Genomic DNA, 19,001 nt, shown 5'->3' with positions numbered 1-19,001 from the left:
AACATTTAAATAGTAATAATTTGCAGCCGTAAGTCACAATTAGCTTCCTTTCCTTGGGTGCCCACTAAGTGCTGGGTCCTTCACATACAGGGTCGTTCACTCTCACATCAGCCCTATAAAGTATGCATACGCTTCCCAAATTTACAGATGAAGAAGCTACAGCAAGGAGAAATAAAATCATTGTCCCAGTGTGAAACACTGTGTTTGTCAACCTGCAAATAACACTGCAGATATTAAATGCATCTCAATTCTGCAAAGAAGAGATTTTTTAAAATATTTTTTATACATGTATTGAAAGAGACTTTCAACCTCATTTCACGTTTTATAGGTGAAAGGTTTTATAGGTGGAAATGTGTAAATATTGTATACTTCATACTGAAATACAATGGGAAATCATAAGAACTGAATATGCATTAATATTTTTGATAAAATATAGTGTGATGTAAATCTTGCATTTTGATGTAATGTATGCTGCTACATTGTCCACTGGGGGACAACATCAGACATTATTTTATAACTTCTCAGCTTATAACATCGTATAACATCTCCTAATAGGAGCAGATGGAATGCAAGGAAATGTAGTTAATAGTACAGTAACTTGTGAGTCATAAATGATGCGACAGGATTAAAACCCAGTATTGTCCACACTAAGGACCTACTCATTTTGATTTATATTAAATTTTTTATAATTTTTTAATGTTTATTTATTTTTGACCCACAGAGAGAGACAGCATGAGCAGGGCAGGGGAGAGGGAGACACAGGATCCGAAGCAGGCTCCAGGCTCTGAGCTGTCAGCACAGAGTGGGACGCGGGGCTTGAACATATGAACCGCGAGATCGTGACCTGACCCTAAGTCGGTCACCTGAGCGACCTAGGCGCCCCTGAACCAAACTGTCTTTTTACCTCTTTTATTTCTCCTGTGTTATAAGAACACATTACATTTTAAGGAGAATTCCACTAGTCCTTAATAATCTACAATCTTTCTGGTACTATACGCGACGTATTTCTCAGAAACAGCCACAAGAAGAACAAATTTTGTCTTGCCTAGATAGATAAGAACAATAAACACTTGAGTACTTAAAAATTAATAATTAGAAATCAATCTTCAGGGGCGCCTAGGCGGCTCAGTTGGTTAAGCGTCTAAGTTTCCGACTCCTGATTTCAGCTCAGGTCATGATCTCACCTTTCATGAGATCGACCCCTCTGGCTCCTTGCTAACAGCTCACAGAGCCTGTTTCAGATTCTCTCTCTCCCTTACTCTCTGCCCCTCACTCGCTCACACTTTCTCAAAATAAATAAACTTAAAAAAAATGAAATCAATACTTAATTTTAAAGCAGGAATCAAAACAACAAAATTATCTGTGGATACACATTTGAGTTGAGATAGGGAGTTTTAAAGAAAATGTGAGCCTATAGCTCCAGGACCATCTTTCATACTACCTGAAAAAGATAGTCCAAGAATGAAGCTGCAAAACAGAAGGAAGTGAGGCTGGGCACAGAGAGGAAGGATGGCGGGCCTCCGGAGTCACTGTCAGAGGACCTAGATCCAGCTGTGCCAGAAGCTAACCCTAATCCTGAGTTTTTCAGTTCCATGAGACAGAATACCCACCCCCCCCCACCCCCGCCGCCCGCTCCTTTTCTTAAGTTAGTTTAAGATGGGCTTCTCTAGTTGCAAACAAGAATTCATAATAAACCAACCACTGGCCAAAGAACATGCTAAGCTCTATTTTAGAAAAGCAAATGAAAAAGGGATTTTTTTATGCCTCTTAAGTGCCAATGAATTTTTCCATGTTTTATCATTGCCAAATCCTTTTGTGTCCCTTTTTAAAAAAAGTTTATTTATTGATTTTGAGCACGTGAATGGGGGGAGGGGCAGAGAGAGAGGGAGAAAGAGAATCCCAAGCAGGATCTGCACTGTCAGCGCAGAGCCCCACGACAGGGCTCAATTTCACAAATTGCAAGATCATGACCTGAGCTGAAGTCAAGAGTCAGATGATTAACAGACTGAGCCACCCAGGCATCCCTTTTGTGTCCTTATTTTAACCATGAAATGCTGTTGTCTCTACGTAGAGACGCATACAAGTCCCACTGCTTTTACTACCACCCTGCAGCCTTCCAAGAAAACTTAGTGAATTTCTTGACCATGGTATCTTTTCTTCTTAAAGTGTGCCCATAATTGATTTTAGAGAAGATCACCCAGAGGTTAGCCTTGGCACATTTTTTCATTTGAGTTCCAAACTACCATTGGGTCTCTCTTTGATTTCTTTCTTTTATTTTTTTTAGTGAGTCTACTCTTCGTCAAGAGCTTTCATCATTCCCATTAAAAGGTTTTTAAAAAGCCCCATAATACTGTTGATTTTGCATCAGTTTCACCATATTTAAATTTCCCCCAGAAACTCTGAAGTTTCTGAAATGCTATAGGAAAAGAGAAAATTATTATAACATGTGTAAGTGATGTTTTCTAATCACCAATCAAATAATGAAATAGTTCCAGTCTAATCCCTCTGCTCTGAGCTGGCCCCCCTAATTAAGATCTTTTCATCACATAATGTTCAACAATTTCCTTTAATAACCTATTTCACGATTTATCAAGCTGAAATCTCTAAAAACTCACCTGAATTTCTGTGTTGTGTACAGTGAGTGTTCGTTTTTTTCTCACCCTCCCTCCTTCCAGTTCTTTCTTCCAGTAAAATCCTTTTTTACAAATATGAAATGTTATGCAAAACCCCATTTATTAACAAGAGAGAAGGGGGCTATTTTGATAAAGCCTGGGAACCCGCCTGTTCCATACACACTGACACCAGCCACCATGGCTCTGGGTAACATGCACTGAAAACCTTGCTGTAGGGTGTGCTAAGTTTCAGGGGCACCCGGGGGCTCAGTCAGTTAAGCGTCCGAGTTTTGCCCCCATCATGATCTCATAGTTTGTGAGTTCAAGCCCTGCCTTGGGCTCTGTGCTGACAGCGCAGAGCCTGGAGCCTACTTCAGATTCCATGTCTCTCTCTCTCTCTCTCTCTCTCTCTCTCTCTCTTTCTCTCTCTCTCCCCCTCTCTCTCTCTGCCCCCCCACCCCCCCGCTCACAGTTGGCCAGTCTCTCTAAAATAAATAGACATTGAAAAAAATTTTTTTTAATTTAAAAATGTTAAATTAGAGTTTCATTCTCCAAGTGAGAGAATAATTCTTTTTGTCTTTTATCTTACATCAGCCCAACATTTTAATCATTTTTGACTTCTTTCTAAATCCACCATTAAGACTCCAAAAAAGTGTATGGCTTTAGTAAAGACGTGGCTGGGTACAATGGGAGAACTGTCTCAGAGTTCCATGTTGGATTCCATTTTATGCAGCTTACTTTTGCATTTTCCAAGCATTCTAATTCCGATTGCTTTTTTTTATACAACACATAGCAAACGTGTGCTGGCATAGGTGGCAGGCACTGTGCTATTTAAGCACTTTACATCCATTATTTCTTTTCACCTTCACAATAGCCCAAGCCTTGGTGCTGCCAACATTTACCCTACATCAGTGGTTCTCAACCTTGGCTACAAATTATACGATTCAGGAACTTCTGAAAATCCAGTACCTAGGTATCACATTCAGCCCAATTAAATCAGAATCTCTAAGGGGTAGGAACAGTCATCATTTTAAGAACTCCCCCAAGTGATTCCATCTGTTGGCAAGATTGAGAATCACTGCTCTAATAGGAATTTTCCTATCAGCTACTGAAAAAATTAATTTTCACATTTTTTTTTTTTTTTTTTTTTTTTTTTTTTTTACCTAAGCAAGTAGTCTTCAAATGTAGTAAGTGTATGTGAAAGTACACTTCTCCCAGTGAGGCTGCCATTACTTAGGGTATTTTTGGAACTCCTTTTTCGTAATTGCTTTTAGTCAATCTGCCAGTCATCATTAGAAAATTCTTTTCAGTGCCCACAACAGGACTGCAGGGAGATGCATAGAGCTCTGGGTGCACACTTCCCCTGGCTGTGACTACACCCCCAGCAGGATGAAAGCCAGCAGAGAGACCTGTGGGCTCTTGGCAAGGCCATCAAGGCCTCCCCATCTCAATTTATTAATGCTGAGAGCCATAAAGGAGGCTAAGATTAGAACTGATTTTCCACCTCCTTCTGGAAAGACTTTAGAATTAATCCCTTCATGTTTTAAGTTCACTTTTATCTCAGTCACCATGAGTCCTATTCTCCTAGACCATCCCTTGCCCCTGGACCCAATCTAGGCTCTTTATATCCCCATTATGGCCCAAGGTCCCATTCCCTAACACCCCCCCCCCCCCTGCTTTCTCCATAGTGCACTCTGGATCTCTGACATCAACGAAATCCCCTGCCTCACCCATGTTTTCTTTGAATGGCACCTTCCCCTTCTTGCTCTAACTGAAACCTGGCAGTTCCACAAGGACACAGCTTTCTCTACACTTACAATATTCCAGTGCACACAGCAGATATTCAGAGGATGCTGAATACAAGAATGACTCATAGTACTATTAATAATAATTTAGACCCTGGGCAGAGAGACAAAGTAAGGTGAGAGAATGGTGGATGCTAATTAGATATCCATGTGTAAATGCCTACTTTACAGATAAGAGAGATTATGGCTTACAATACTTAGATAATTAGATACTGGTTTCAGAATTATCACCAACAAAAGGAGAGTCCTGATTGTAGCCTCTATGCAGAAATGAACAATGGAAGAAAACAGATTGCGTACCAGGCTTCAGGTGACACACACTCAAAAAAATGAGAGAAAGTATGAGAATCACTGAAGGAAAGAATATAGAGAAAAAGACTGATATATAGAAAACAAAGTAAGAAGGAAAAAGAGAAGCTTATGGGCACCTAGAGAAGAGAGAAAAGTGTTCTGGAGCATTGTTCAGAAGCAAAATCTATTGTACTGAATTTAGTTGAAAAAAATTTCACCATACTGTCAGTAAATTTGGAGGAACATTTAGATATTTGGAAGAAATATATTAAAGAACGAAAAAAAGAGACAAAATGAGGAAGAACAGCCAGCAGATAAGGATAGGTAAATTCTATGGTGCCAAGAACACAAAGGGCAAGTTCACTGCTGAAGTTGAACCAAACAGATTGAGGACTAGAATGCACACAGAACTTCCAAGGCCTGACTCCTAATTGCTAACACAATAAAACCCCATCCTCACATTAGTGATTAAAAAAATCATAAGCAAATGCTATTTACTATTCTTGGGGGAAGTGAATCTCTACTCCTACCAGCTCCATGTTGGAAGTTCTGGGGAGTAGTGTGGGAGAAAATCAACTGTTGATCACAGAGAGTTGGCATTCGGATGGTAATGCCAGATATACAGAAGGATTGAACATACACTTTCCTCAATGCTGAGCAAACTCAGATGCTGAATTAAGATCTTCTAAATTGAATGTAACTCATATAAATAAACTAAATATTTATGGATAGAATTTGTTGCACCTGTCATTTATGGTGTCACCACTGTACAAATGGAAACTCAAAGTTTTGCTCAGTGGTATGCTGGAAGACAACTGTATGGTTTTGAGTTTTGGGGTTTTTTCTTTAAAAAAGAAACTGATCTGCAGCTGCTGATGTCCACAGTGTAAATACTCCTACCATGACTGACTCCTTTTTTTTTTTTTTAATGTTTATTTATTTTTGAGAGACAGAGAGTGTGAACAGGGGAGGGGCAGAGAGAAAGACACAGAATCTGAAGCAGGCTCCAGGCTCTGTGCTGTCAGAACAGAGCTCGATGTGGGGCTCAAACCCATGAACTGTGGTGAGATCATGACCTGAGCTGAAGTTGGATGCTTAACCGACTGAGCCATCCATGAGCTCCACCATGGCTGATTTCAAGCCAACAATATGATGTCCCTGAATGGGGAACTGAGTAAAGATGAACACAATGGTCTCTGTAAGTCAGTGCAAGCTGGCTCCAGAGAGTCAGATGTAATTAGTTTGGACTGGGGCCTGCACAGATCATTTTCAAAGTCTCTCAGGAGGTTCTCTAGGCAGCCAAGTCTAAAAATCATTACTTATAGTGGGCTTCTCAAATTTTCATGTGCTTATGAATCACCTGGAGATCTTGTCCAAATGCAGGCTTTGACTCAGTAGGTAACATTGGTCCCTAGCAAGGGAGATAAGTGGACTAAAGAAGAAAAAAACAGTCATTTATAGCTCTACCTTTGTCAGAAATGTTTGAGAGGGAGGCTTTGAGAAGTCACAAACTGGAGGTTCATGAATTATTCGTGGTCAAACCCACAGAGAGGTTTTCTTTTACACAATTCTACTTTTAAATTTGAATTATATGCCAAGATCATAACATTCCATATTCCCAGCTTCTCTGGAAAAAAAAAAAAAAAAAGGCAGTAACTACAACAACAACCAAAGAAGATCTGACACCCCTGCCTGCAGGGATCCTGCCCGCTTTAGGGGAGGTAGCAGACTTCCTTCTCCACTGTTTCCTCCTAGTGGTCTCTGCTGTTCCATTTATGTTTCCTATTTCACTTCTGAAGGAATTTGAGGGGTATTCATATTTTAGGTGTAGTATAACTGATAATATACCTTTTCTTCCCCATTTGCACTAGCCTACTCTTCTGTCTCATTTCCCACCATTGCTCACATATAAACTATATTCTTGAAATGGCTTACACAGCATTCCTGGAATTCATCACCTTTTCCTTTCCTCCAAACTTTGGATTGACCCCTGTTCCTAGAACACACTCCAACCTTCTTCCTTTGCTAGGAACAATCTGAATCATTCCTCAATATCTAGCTCAAAAGTCCTTGGTAAAGCCTTCCTGACTTCTGCGCTCTTGCAGCAGAATGGATCCTCTTCTATTAAATCCTGTATTTGCTTATTCTGGGATATTTCATATTCTCCGAGGCCCCAAAAGTCATCAGATAAGCTTTGTTCATTTTTTGTATTACCAAGGTAAAATGCTTTGCCATAAAGAAGATCCTCAATAGCTTTATGGAATAATAGACTGCGAACTAACTTTGAACTATTAGGTTACATTCCCTTGAAAGCTCTTTTGTTAATTTATCAAAGGAGTGTTGCAATTATTATCCTATCCCATAAAAGACAGGTTAAATCTGTTTGCATCACTTTCTCCAGAAACTCTGCAAGCTCTCTTCTTTCCCCTGAACTTCAATTTTGGTGTTACTTACTTGATTTATAAGAATATTTATTCTATAAATCTTGTCTCAGATAAACATAAGCCACCTAAAATCAAACAATCCTTAATAGAATTAATACCTTATACTTTCATGGAATAATAAATTGCTTCAAAGCACTTTTACTAACACATTTATCCTCACACTAACCTGTAAAATACATACCCAAAGTATTACTCTTTTTCAGCATTTAGAAGCTAAAGTGAAATGTCCTTCACGAACGGGGAAGCAAGGAAAACAGAAAGTTTAAGAAAAATCTTTGCAGTGCCCACATAAGTCCTCTGAAAGGAAGATCCACCCTATAATCTTTCCCAGGCTTGATTTCCTAGGATGGCTAGGGGCTAAACATCTGCTTTATTCCACTTCCAAGCTCCCAGAATTCCTAATATTTTATTGAGAAACTGAGGCTCAGATGTGTTGAATCAACATGTATCAGAGCCAAAGTAGTAATCCAGGTCTTTGAATTCGCAATATAACATCCCACTTTTCTTAACTATGTTTACCTTTACAAACAGAGCTATAATCATCCAGCAATACATATATGCTTCATAAATCTGTCTTCACAAACATGCAGAAATGAAAACTCCTGTACCATTGCCTCAAAAAATAAGTTATATATGATGACCAAAAGTTTACCCATTAGTTTGGCGGAGTTAGTTGCACCAGGCAACTTTAAAATGCCCAAGGACAATGATTTCATCAGAGTGCATAAGAAAGGCTATAACCCATAAGTCAGTTTGCAAATTCCTGCACTGTGTCACCCTCAAGTGGATGCTATGTTCTCTAATGTTTAATTTAGTTTTGGGAATATTTACATTACAGATGACGGGGGAATCAAAGATTGTAGCCTCTTGACCCACTAATGATAAAATCCAATGCAAATTAATGGGGGAAAAAAGCTATGCCAGGGAAAGAAAATCTCAAATTGTTAATGTAGGATGAAATGAACACCCGCAGTGAGATTTAAAGGAAGTAGCAAAGGAGTGGAAATGGCAGGGCTTAAAGGCATAATGATCCATTTCTCTCACATTCTCTCTGTATTTCCAACCACTTTCTAAGAATTTTGATGAGGCCTCAAGGATGCACCCATCCATGACAATGGGGTACGACACAACCTGTGCTTCCTCCCCAAGGCACACCAAGAACACTGGTGACAATAGAAGACAATATTGCTTACGGATTACAAGGATGCTCTAAAGCTGTGTCTCTGGAAAGACTGAATCATTTAGGGAAGTGAAGTGTCTATTTTTTTCTCAACCTCAACATATTGCTCCCAGTTCAATGACTCTGAATGGCTTTTCTGCCATTTCCACTCCCCTTTTAAGGAAGGAGGACAAATCTGTGTCTCCTTCATTATCAGTCAGCAGGGGGTATGTTATGTTTTCTGTGTTCTTTCTCCCTGCTTGACTGTTAATACAATCTTTAAAAAGAAGGACTATTCCAAGATTATATATATATATATATATATATATATATATAGTTTAAATCCTCATATAAGAGTTAGATCTACAAATACCTGTTTGGAAGCCACAGAGGCAACTGTGGAGTGAGCCTAGAGGTATGCAGGAAGAGCGGATATCGAGACTTTTATTATGTGAAATATTTTTATCTTACTTTTATTGGAAATAGGGAAAATCCTGGTAATTATGGAAAAAGGAGCTGAAATAACAGGAGAGAGGTGCAACTCCCCACCTCACTGCCTTGTACGTTTCCTAGGCATTTTCCTAACTATGTCTTTAAGCGACAAGGAAAAGAAACGTTGGGCTGAATTAAAAGTGGCAAAAAACTTCTCTCCAAGTGAGCACAAGTGAGGAAGTTCTAAGAAGGAACACTGGATTCATTTGGTAGAGACAGAAATGTAAGTAATAGAGGGGGCGGGAAGAGTCCCTTGGCAGACTGGGGTTTAGAGAAGAAGGTGCGCTCGCGGACTCACCCCCCAGCCAGGTGTCAGAGATGTTCTGTAGCATGGTGACCGGGATGCAGAAGAAGGCGATGAGCAGGTCGCTGAGCGCCAAGGAGCAGATGAAGATGTTCGTGACGGTGCGCATTGCCTTGCTGCGGGTCACCACATAGACCACCAGCGCGTTGCCAAAGAGCGCTAGGGCAAATATGAGCACGCTGGTGAGCACGAAGGCCAGCTTGGCGCGCCCCGGCAGCTCCGGGGTGTAGACAAGCGGCCGCAGCCCGTAGCGAGCGATGAACTGCTCGCGCGTCAGGTTATGGTCCCGTAGCAGCCTGGAGAACTGCTCTCGGGTGATGTTGAGAGACTGCATGCCGCGCGCTGCCCGAGCGCCAGGCACAGCCAGCTACCCCGGGCGAGCACCGCTGCGCGGCGGGGCGGGGGCTGCGAGGGGACAGGGCTGGCGGCCGCCTCCCACCCTCGCAGGTCCAGACAGCCGTCTGGCGCGCTGACGGGCTCCCGATTGCACCCCAGCAGGTTCGAGAAGGAAAGCAGCGAGGGATCAGAACCACAATGAAGAGGCGGGAAGCCAAAGCATCGGAGGCTATCCCGTTGACCAAAACTGTTCGCAGTTCAAAGAAAGTTCTCTTGGTCCTCTCAAGGTTTGGAGCCGCGGTGTCGGGAATGCAGGAGCGCAGCTCCAGAGTCCTCGCGCCTCCGGCTCCCCAGCCTTCTGCTGCAGGGATCGCACCGGCTCCAGGAGCCCGCGGAGGGTGGGGCTGGGACTGGGAGGCGCGCCACTCACCTCCCTGCTTCAGGCGCTCAGACGCCGCCTCCCACACCCTCAGGGAGAGGGAAACCTCTCTCTGGCTCCCCGCCTTCTGCAGCCCTGAGCCTTTCTTCTGCCCCAGGTCATGCTTGTGTGTAAAACTCGGAATTGGGGTTTGTACCGTCTCACGGTTTCTCCTTTGACTAAATAATGTAGGCCACAGCTACCCGAGGCAAAATGGGATTTTTAATTTTTTCCCTATATTTTCAAAAATAATTACAGCACACAGAAAATTGCAAGGATAATACAGAGAGGTCCCAAGCATCCTTCATCTACTTTCTCCCGTGATTACATCTTAGTTAATTAAGGTACAATACAAAACCAGGAATTTGACATAGCTACAGTGTGTGTGTAAAGTCCGTCTTTATCCCGAGTGTAGATTCCCGTAACCATCACCAAAATCAAGATACAAAACTATGACCAAAACGATCTCCCTCCTGCTACATGTTTGTAGTCATACCAAGTCCCCCTCCCTTCCCCCGCAGCCCTGAACCCCTGGCAATTACTAAGCTGTTCTCCATCTCTATGCTTTCGACATAAGATTGTGTAAATTGAATCACAAATTATACCTTTTGATACTGATTTTTTCCACTCAGCATAGTGCCATTCAGATCCACCCAAGTTGTTAGGTATACCGATACTTATTCCTTTTTTATTGCTGATAATGGACCAGGGTTTGTTTAACCATTCATGGAGACGAGGACATTTTGGTTGTTTCCAGCTCTATTAAAAATAGAGCTGCGGGGCGCCTGGGTGGCGCAGTCGGTTAAGCGTCCGACTTCAGCCAGGTCACGATCTCGCGGTCTGTGAGTTCGAGCCCCGCATCAGGCTCTGGGCTGATGGCTCAGAGCCTGGAGCCTATTTCCGATTCTGTGTCTCCCTCTCTCTCTGCCCCTCCCCCGTTCATGCTCTGTCTCTCTCTGTCCCAAAAATAAATAAACGTTGAAAAAAAAATTAAAAAAAAAATAGAGCTGCTATGAAGAATCATGTACAGGTTTTTATGTGAACGAATATTTTTATTTCTCTGGGAAATGCCAAGAAGTTTGGTGGTTGGGTCTATGGTTTATATAGTTAGGTTTGAAAGAAATTGTCAAATTCCTTTCCAAAGTGTACCATTTTACATTAGCCATAGCGACATATGAGAGATTCAATTTTTCCACATCCTTACCAGCATTTGGCATTGTCATTGTCATTGTTTTTTATATATGTTCTAATAAGTGTGCAGTGATATTTCCTTCATCCCTAATTTGCATTTTCCTGATAGTTAATGATTAGCATCTTCCCATGGGCTTATTTGCTATCCCAGTATTTTCTTCGGAGAAATAGTTTTTCATGTATTTTGCCCGTTGTCTTTCTTTTTTCGTATTTATTTTTTTTAAATGGACATTTGGGCTCTTTCCATACTTTGACTATTGTTAATAGTGCTGCTATAGACATTGGGATGCATGTGTCCCTTCTATCAGCATTGCTTTATCCTTTGGACAAATTCCTAGTAGTAAAATTGATGGGTAGTAGGTTAGTTCTATTTTTAATTTTTTGAGGAACCTCCATACTGTTTTCCAGAGTGGCTACATCAGTTTGCATTCCCACCAGCAGTGCTAAAGGGTTCCTTTCTTTGCATCCTCACCAACATCTGTTGCCTGAGTTGTTAATGTTAGCCATTCTTACAAGTATGAGATGACATCCCATTATGGCTTTGATTTGTATTTCCTTGATGATGAGTGATGTTGAGCCCTTTTTCATGTGTCTGTTAGCCATCTGGATGTCTTCTTGGGAAAAGTGTCTATGCGGGCCCTTTGCCCATTTCTTCACTGGATAATTTGTTTTTTAGGTGTTGAGTCTGGTAAGTTCTTTATAGATTTTAGATACTATCCCTTTATCTGATATGTCATTTGCAAACGTCTCCTCCCATTTCATTGGTTACCTTTTAGTTTTCCTGTCCTTCACCGTGCAAAAGGTTTTTATCTTCATGAGGTCCCAATAGTTCAGTTTTGCTTTTGATTCCCTTGCCTCTGGAGATAATGTCAAATAAGAAGTTGCTGCAGCCGAGGTTAAAGAGGCTGCTGCCTATTTTCTCCTCTAGGATTTTGGTGGCTTCCTGTCTTACATGTAGGTCTTTCATCAATTTTGACTTTATTTTTTGTGTATAGTGTAAGAAAGTGGTCCAGGTTCTTTCTTCTGCATATTGCTGTCCACTTTTTCCCAACACCATTTGCTGAAGAGACTGTTTTTTCCACTAGATATTCTTTCCTTCTTTGTAAAAGATTAGTTGGCAATACATTTGTGGGTCCATTTCTGGGCTTTTTATTGTGTTCCATTGATCTATGTGTCTGTTTTTGTGCCAGTACCACACTGTTGTGATGACTACAGCTTTGTAATACAGTTTAAGGTCTGGTTTTGGTTTTCTTTTTCAACATTACTTTGGCCATTCAGGGTCTTTTCTGGTTTTGTACAAATGTTACGATTGTTTATTCTAGCTCTGTCAAGAATGCTGGTGTTATTTTGATAGGGATTGCATTGAATATGTAGATTGCTTTGGGTAATACTGACATTTTAACAATATTAGTTCTTCTAATCCATGAGCATGGAATGTTTTTCCATTTTTTTTGTGTGTGTCTTCTTCAATTTCTTTCATAAGCTTTCTATGGTATTCAGTGTATAGATTTTTCACCTCTTTCGTTAGGTTTATTCCTAGGTATTCTATGGGTTTGGGTGCAATTGTAAATGGGATCAATTCCTTGATTTCTCTTTCTTCTGCTTCATTATTGGTGTATATAAAGGAAACCTATTTCTGTACTTTGATTTTATATCCTGTGACTTTGCTGAATTCATGTATCAGTTCTGGCAGTTTTTTGGTAGAGTCTTTTGAGTTTTTCACGCAGAGTATCATACCATCTGAAAGGAGTGAGTGTTTAACTTCTTCCTTGATGATTTGGATGCCTTTTATTTCTTTTGTTCCCTGATTGCTGAGGCTAGGACTTCCAGTACTATCTTGAAGAGCAGTGGTGAGAGTAGACATCCTTGTAGTATTCCTGACCTTAGGGGAAAGCTCTCAGTTTTTCCCCATTGAGGATGATATTAGCGGCGGGTCTTTTATATGTGGCCTTTATGACTTGAGGTATGATCCTTCTATCCCTAGTGTTTTGAGATTTTTATCAAGAAAGTATGCTGTATTTTCTCAAATGCCTTTTGTGCATCTATTGAGAGGATCATGTGGTTCTTATCCTTCTTTTATTAATGTGATGTATCACACTGATTGATTTGCTGATATTGAACGAGCCTTGCATCCCAAGAATAAATCCCACTTGATCGTGGTGAATAATTCTTTTAATATACTATTGGATCCAGTTTTCTAGTATATTGTTGATAATTTTTGCATCCATGTTCATCAGAAAAATTGGTCTGTAGTTCTTTTTAGTGGGGTCTTTGGTTTTGGAATCAAGGTAATGCTGGCCTCATAAAATGAGTTTGGAAGTTTTCCTTCCATTTGTATTTTTTAGACAGCTTCAAAAAAATAGGTGTCAACTCTTCTTTAAATGTTTGGTAGAGTTTCCATAGAAAGCCATGCAGCCCTTCTAGTATCCAAAATCTATAAAGAGCTCACCAAACTCCACACCCGAAAAACAAATAACCCAGTGAAGAAATGGGCAGAAAACATGAATAGACACTTCTCTAAAGAAGACATCCAGATGGCCAACAGGCACATGAAAAGATGCTCAACGTCGCTCCTTATCAGGGAAATACAAATCAAAACCACACTCAAATATCACCTCACGCCAGTCAGAGTCGCCAAAATGAACAAATCAGGAGACTATAGATGCTGGAGAAGATGTGGAGACACGGGAACCCTCTTGCACTGTTGGTGGGAATGCAAATTGGTGCAGCCACTCTGGAAAACAGTGCGGAGGTTCCTCAATAAATTAAAAATAGACCTACCCTATGACCCAGCAATAGCACTGCTAGGAATTTACCCAAGGGATACAGGAGTACTGATGCATAAGGGCACTTGTACCCCAATGTTTATAGCAGCATTCTCAACAATAGCCAAATTATGGAAAGAGCCTAAATGTCCATCAACTGATGAATGGATAAAGAAATTGTGGTTTATATACACAATGGAGTACTACAGGGCAATGAGAAAGAACGAAATATGGCCCTTTGTAGCAACGTGGATGGAACTGGAGAGTGTGATGCTAAGTGAAATAAGCCATACAGAGAAAGACAGATACCATATGGTTTCACTCTTATGTGGATCCTGAGAAACTTAACAGAAACCCATGGGGGAGGGGAAGGAAAAAAAAAGAGGTTAGAGTGGGAGAGAGCCAAAGCATAAGAGACTTTTAAAAACTGAGAACAAACTGAGGGTTGATGGGGGGTGGGAGGGAGGGGATGGTGGGTGATGGGTATTGAGGAGGGCACCTTTTGGGATGAGCAATGGGTGTTGTATGGAAACCATTTTGACAATAAATTTCATATATTGAAAAAAAAAAAAGCCATGCAGCCCTTGATTCTTGTTTGTTGGGAGATTTTTGATTACTGATTCAATTTCTTTACTGGCTATGAATCTGTTCAAATTTTCTATTTCTTCCTGTTTCAGTTTTTGTAGTTTATATATTTCTAGGAATTTATCCATTTCTTTCAGATTGGCCAATTTGTTGGCATATAATTGCTCATAATATTCTTTTTTTTATTGTTTTTATTCCTATGGTATTGGTTGGGATCTCTCCTCTTTCATTTGTGATTTTATTTATTTGAATCCTTTCCTTTTTCTTTTTGTTCAAACTTGCTAGGGGTTTATCAATTTTGTTAATTTTTTTCAAATAACCAGTTCCTGGTTTCATTTATCTGTTGTACTGGTTTTTTTTTTTTGTTTTGTTTTGTTTTGTTTTTTTTGGATTCTATATCATTTATTTCTGCTTTGATCTTAATTATTTTCCTTCTTCGGCTGGTTTTGCACTTTTTTGCCATTTTTTTCCCCAGTTCTTTTAGATGTAAAGTTAGGTTGTGCATTTGAGTTCTTTCTTCCTTCTTTAGGAAGTCCTATATTGCTATATAATTCCCTCTTATGACAACCTTTGCTGCATCCAGAGGTTTTGGCTGTTGTGTTTTCATTTTGATTGGCTTCCGTGTAATTTTTAACTTCCTCCTTAATTTCTTGGTTAACGAATTCATTCTTAAGTAGGATGTTCTCTAATCTCCAAGTATTCATGGTCTTTCCAAATTTTTTTCTGTGATTGATTTCAAGTTTCATAGAGTTGTGGTCTGAAAATATGCAAGGTATGATTTCAATCCTTTGGTACTAATTGAGGACTGATTTGTGACCCAGATGAGCACTCAAGAAGAATGTGTATTCTGCTGCTTTGGGATGAAATGTTCTGAATATATATGTTAAATCCATCCGGTCCAGTGTGTCATTCAAAGCCATCGTTTTCTTGTTGATTTTCTGCTTAGATGATCCGTCCATTCCTTTAAGTGGGGTATTGATGTCCCTTACTATTATGGTATTATTTTCAATGAGTTTCCTTTATATTTGTGATTAATTTATTTATATATTTGGATGCCTCCACATGGGAGACATAAATATTTACAGTTGTTAGAGCTTCTTGGTAGATAATTTTGATATAGTACCTTTCTTCATCTCTTGTTACAGTAATTATTTTAAAATTTGGTTTGTCTGATATAAGTATGGCTATTCCAGCTTTCTTTTGATGAACATTAGCATGATAGATGGTTCTCCATCCCCTTACTTTCAATCTGCATGTGTCTTTATGTCTAAAATAAGTCTCTTGTAAGCAGCATATAGATGGGTCTTGTTTTTTCATCCATTCTGATACTCTATGTCTTTTTATTGGAGAATTTAGTCCATTAACATTTAGAATGAATACTAAAAGATATGAATTTAATGCCATTGTGTTGCCTGTTGAGTTGGTGTTTCTGATGATATTCTCTGGCCCTTTCTAATCTTTGTTGCTTTTGGTCTTTTTTGTTTTGTCTCTTCTCCACTCAAAGGGTCCCCTTTATAATTTCTTACAGGGCTGGTTTAGTAGTAACAAACTCCTTAATTTTTTATTTTCCTGGGAAATTCTATCTCTCCTTCTACTTTGAATGACAGCCTTGCTGGATAAAGAATTCTTGGCTGCATATTTTTCCAATTCAGCACATTAAATATATCCTGCCACTCCTTTCTAGCCTGCCAAATTTTTGTGGATAGGTCTATTGCAAACCTGATCTGTCTTCCCTGATATGTTAAGGACTTTTTTCTCCTTTCTGCTTTCATAATTATTTCCCCTCTGTGCATTTTGTGAATTTGTGTATGATATGCCTTGGTGATGGTCAGGTTTTTTTTTTTTTTTATCTAATGGATTTTGATGTCTGTGTCCTTCAACAGATTAAGAAAGTTTTCCACTAAAATTTGCTCACATAAATCTTCTGCCCCCTTTTCTCTCTCTTCATCTTCTGGCACTCCTATGATTTGGATGTTATTCCCTTTTAATAAGTCACTGAGTTCTCTAAGTCTTGTGATCTTTTGCCTTTGTTTTCCTCTTTTTTTTCTGCTTCATTATTCTCCATAATTTTATACTCTAAATTGCTGATTTGCTGCACTGCTTCATTCATCCTTGCCCTCGTGGCACCATTCAAGTTTGCATCTGAGTTATAGCATTTTAAATTTCATCATGACTAGATTTGATTTCTTTAATCTCTACAGAAGGGGATTCTATGCTTTTTTGGTTCTAAATTCTAATTCAGACATCTTGCATATATCTGTTTATTAACCCCCTGGCACTCATTTCTTCCTATTCTGTCTTTTGGGGTGAATGCCTTTGTTTTGTCATTGGAAGGAAGAAAAAATTTAATAAAAAAATAAAATTAAAAAATTAAAAACAGCACAAATAATCAAATAAAGGAAGGTAGATCCTAGGTGTGCTCAGTCTGCCTGCTGAAAGAAGTTTGAAAGAATAGAGAAAAAAGGGAAGGAAAAGAAAAAAAATGGTAAGAAAAAATTTAAAATTAAGAAAGATTAAATAATAAAGTAGAAGAAAATGAAGTGAAGAAAATGAAATAGAAAAAAAAATTAAATAAAAAATAAAGTAAAAAAATAAAAACAAATTTTTTTCTTTCTGTATCCAAGAATGAGGAAGGAAAGAAAGGAAAAAAAAAAGAAAAATTAAGCAAAAACATAAATGAAGAAAATGAAGAAATAAATGAGCCAGCAAACAGAATGAAACCTGAATGAAGTTACATCCAGTTTCCCCTAGATCTGAAACTATGAAGCTTTCTATAGTCAGTACATACATTAAGCAGATGGAGTTCCTTGTGCTGGTCTTCGAGGGGATGTGTTTGGAGGGCAGAGTTGGGCAGAGCTTGTTGTAATGGCTCTGTTCTTCACTAGCTGGTGCTGCTTACCTTACTGGGGTGGATCACTGTGGCTCACATGTGCATGTGTGTGCACGGGAGTGGTTGAAATGGCTTCACCCAGCTCCTTAGTCTCTGGTACAGGATTTCATGTTCTCACTGACCCACAATCAAGCACCCATCCTTTGTCTCATGCCTCTATCCATACCCTGTCTCTACCATGTTCGTGTCCAAACTGTCCACCTGCCAAGCAGTACCTCCCTCCAGAATTTTATCTCCAATGGGGTTGTGTTTCAAAACCTCACTCTTCAGAGACCTCTGAGGCTTGGACACATGCCAACTCTCTGGGTGATAGTCTTGCTGAGCAGTGGCTGGGTGCTTACTTGCCCCAGAAAACATTCATGCTATCACACAGCAACACAGGTTCAGAGATTATGGCAAATCACAACACACAGCTGGCACCAGGTTTCAATGTACTTTGGCGTCTTTGTCCCAATACCAGCAAATGTGGCTGCTCTCCAGGGATCACTGGGGCCTCTGCCTATGGGGAGGCCATATGACTCTACCAAATGCTCTCTAAGCAAAGGAACCATTTCTCCCCATGTGGCACATGGACCCCTCAGACCCCACTGCCAGCTCCTAAGGATTCTCTCTGTTTCCTCATGGGAGCACCACCATGCACTGAGATCCAGAACTTCAGACTCTGCACTCCACTGTTTATAGAATCATGTTGGTATTGAAACCCTCTCCTTTCAGGGGCTCCTGGGTGGCTCAGTCAGTTAAGTGTCTGACTTCAGGTCATGATCTCATGGTTTGTGGGTTCAAGCCCCTCATTGGGCTCTGTGCTGACAGCTCAGAGCCTAGAGTCTACTTCAGATTCCATGTCTCTCTCTCTCTCTCTCTCTCTCTGCTTTTCCCTCACTCACACTCTGTCTCTCTCAAAAATGAATAAACATTAAAAAAAAAGAAAAGAAAGAAACCCTCTCCTTTCTTCCCATCAATGGTTTTGGGGAACAGATTTGTTATTCAGTCCCTTGCGAGTGTTTTCACTCTTTCTCTCTCTTTCTCTACAGCTACTTTCGGGGCAGTGCTTTTCTTGCACAGTCCCGATTTGCCACACTCTCCCCTTTCTCTCTCTGTCTTCTCTCTGCAAAAACAACTCCCTATCCTCCACAGCTTTTCTCTCCTCTGGTTCACCTCTCTGCACCTTGTACCTGCTGGGTTCTGTGGTTCAAGTTATTCAGGTTGTTGTATTAATACTGATATCAACTTCCTAGGTGTTCAAAATGTTTTGGTGCTGATCTAGCTGTGTTTCAGGGACAAGATAAGTTCAGGGTTTCCATGCTGCTCTGCCATCTTAACTCCCCCCTCAAAATCTCTATTTTTCCCATTTTCTAATTGAATTGTTTCACTTATTTGCTGTTAGTGTTGAGAGGTCTTTTTATATTCTAGATACCAATTTTCTATTAAATAAATGGTTTGCAAATATTTTCTTCTAGTCTATGTTTTGTTATTTACCCTTTTAATAGGGTCTCTCACGGATCAAAGTTTTTAATCAGTACTATTTATCAATTTTTCTTTTATTGATTATACTTTTGATGTACAGTCTAACAATTCTTCACCACATCCTATGTCCTCCAAATTTTGATTTAAAATTTTTCATTTTTCATTTTTCATTTCAGGCCTTCCATTCTATTTTAGGTGTTGATCTAAGTGTCTAACTTCTCCAATACCACACAGTCATAAATACT

General features: G+C 39.8%; 1 protein-coding gene across 1 annotated transcript in view; it reads right to left on the bottom strand.

Annotated features, from left to right (window-relative positions):
• The window catches only part of QRFPR (pyroglutamylated RFamide peptide receptor), a 46,256-nt gene extending 36,439 nt beyond the window's left edge, over window positions 1-9,817 (bottom strand). Inside the window, exon 1 of the mRNA XM_045468648.1 lies at window positions 9,102-9,817. Coding sequence (XP_045324604.1) covers window positions 9,102-9,441 — 340 coding nt within the window. The 5' untranslated portion in view covers window positions 9,442-9,817. The remainder of the gene's footprint in view (window positions 1-9,101) is intronic.
• Between the last annotated feature and the right edge of the window lie 9,184 nt (window positions 9,818-19,001).

Source organism: Leopardus geoffroyi, chromosome B1 (genome assembly GCF_018350155.1).
Source record: "Leopardus geoffroyi isolate Oge1 chromosome B1, O.geoffroyi_Oge1_pat1.0, whole genome shotgun sequence".
NCBI lineage: Eukaryota > Metazoa > Chordata > Mammalia > Carnivora > Felidae > Leopardus > Leopardus geoffroyi.
The sequence above is the reverse complement of the archived record's forward strand: the minus strand, read 5'-3'. Positions and strand labels throughout refer to the sequence as shown.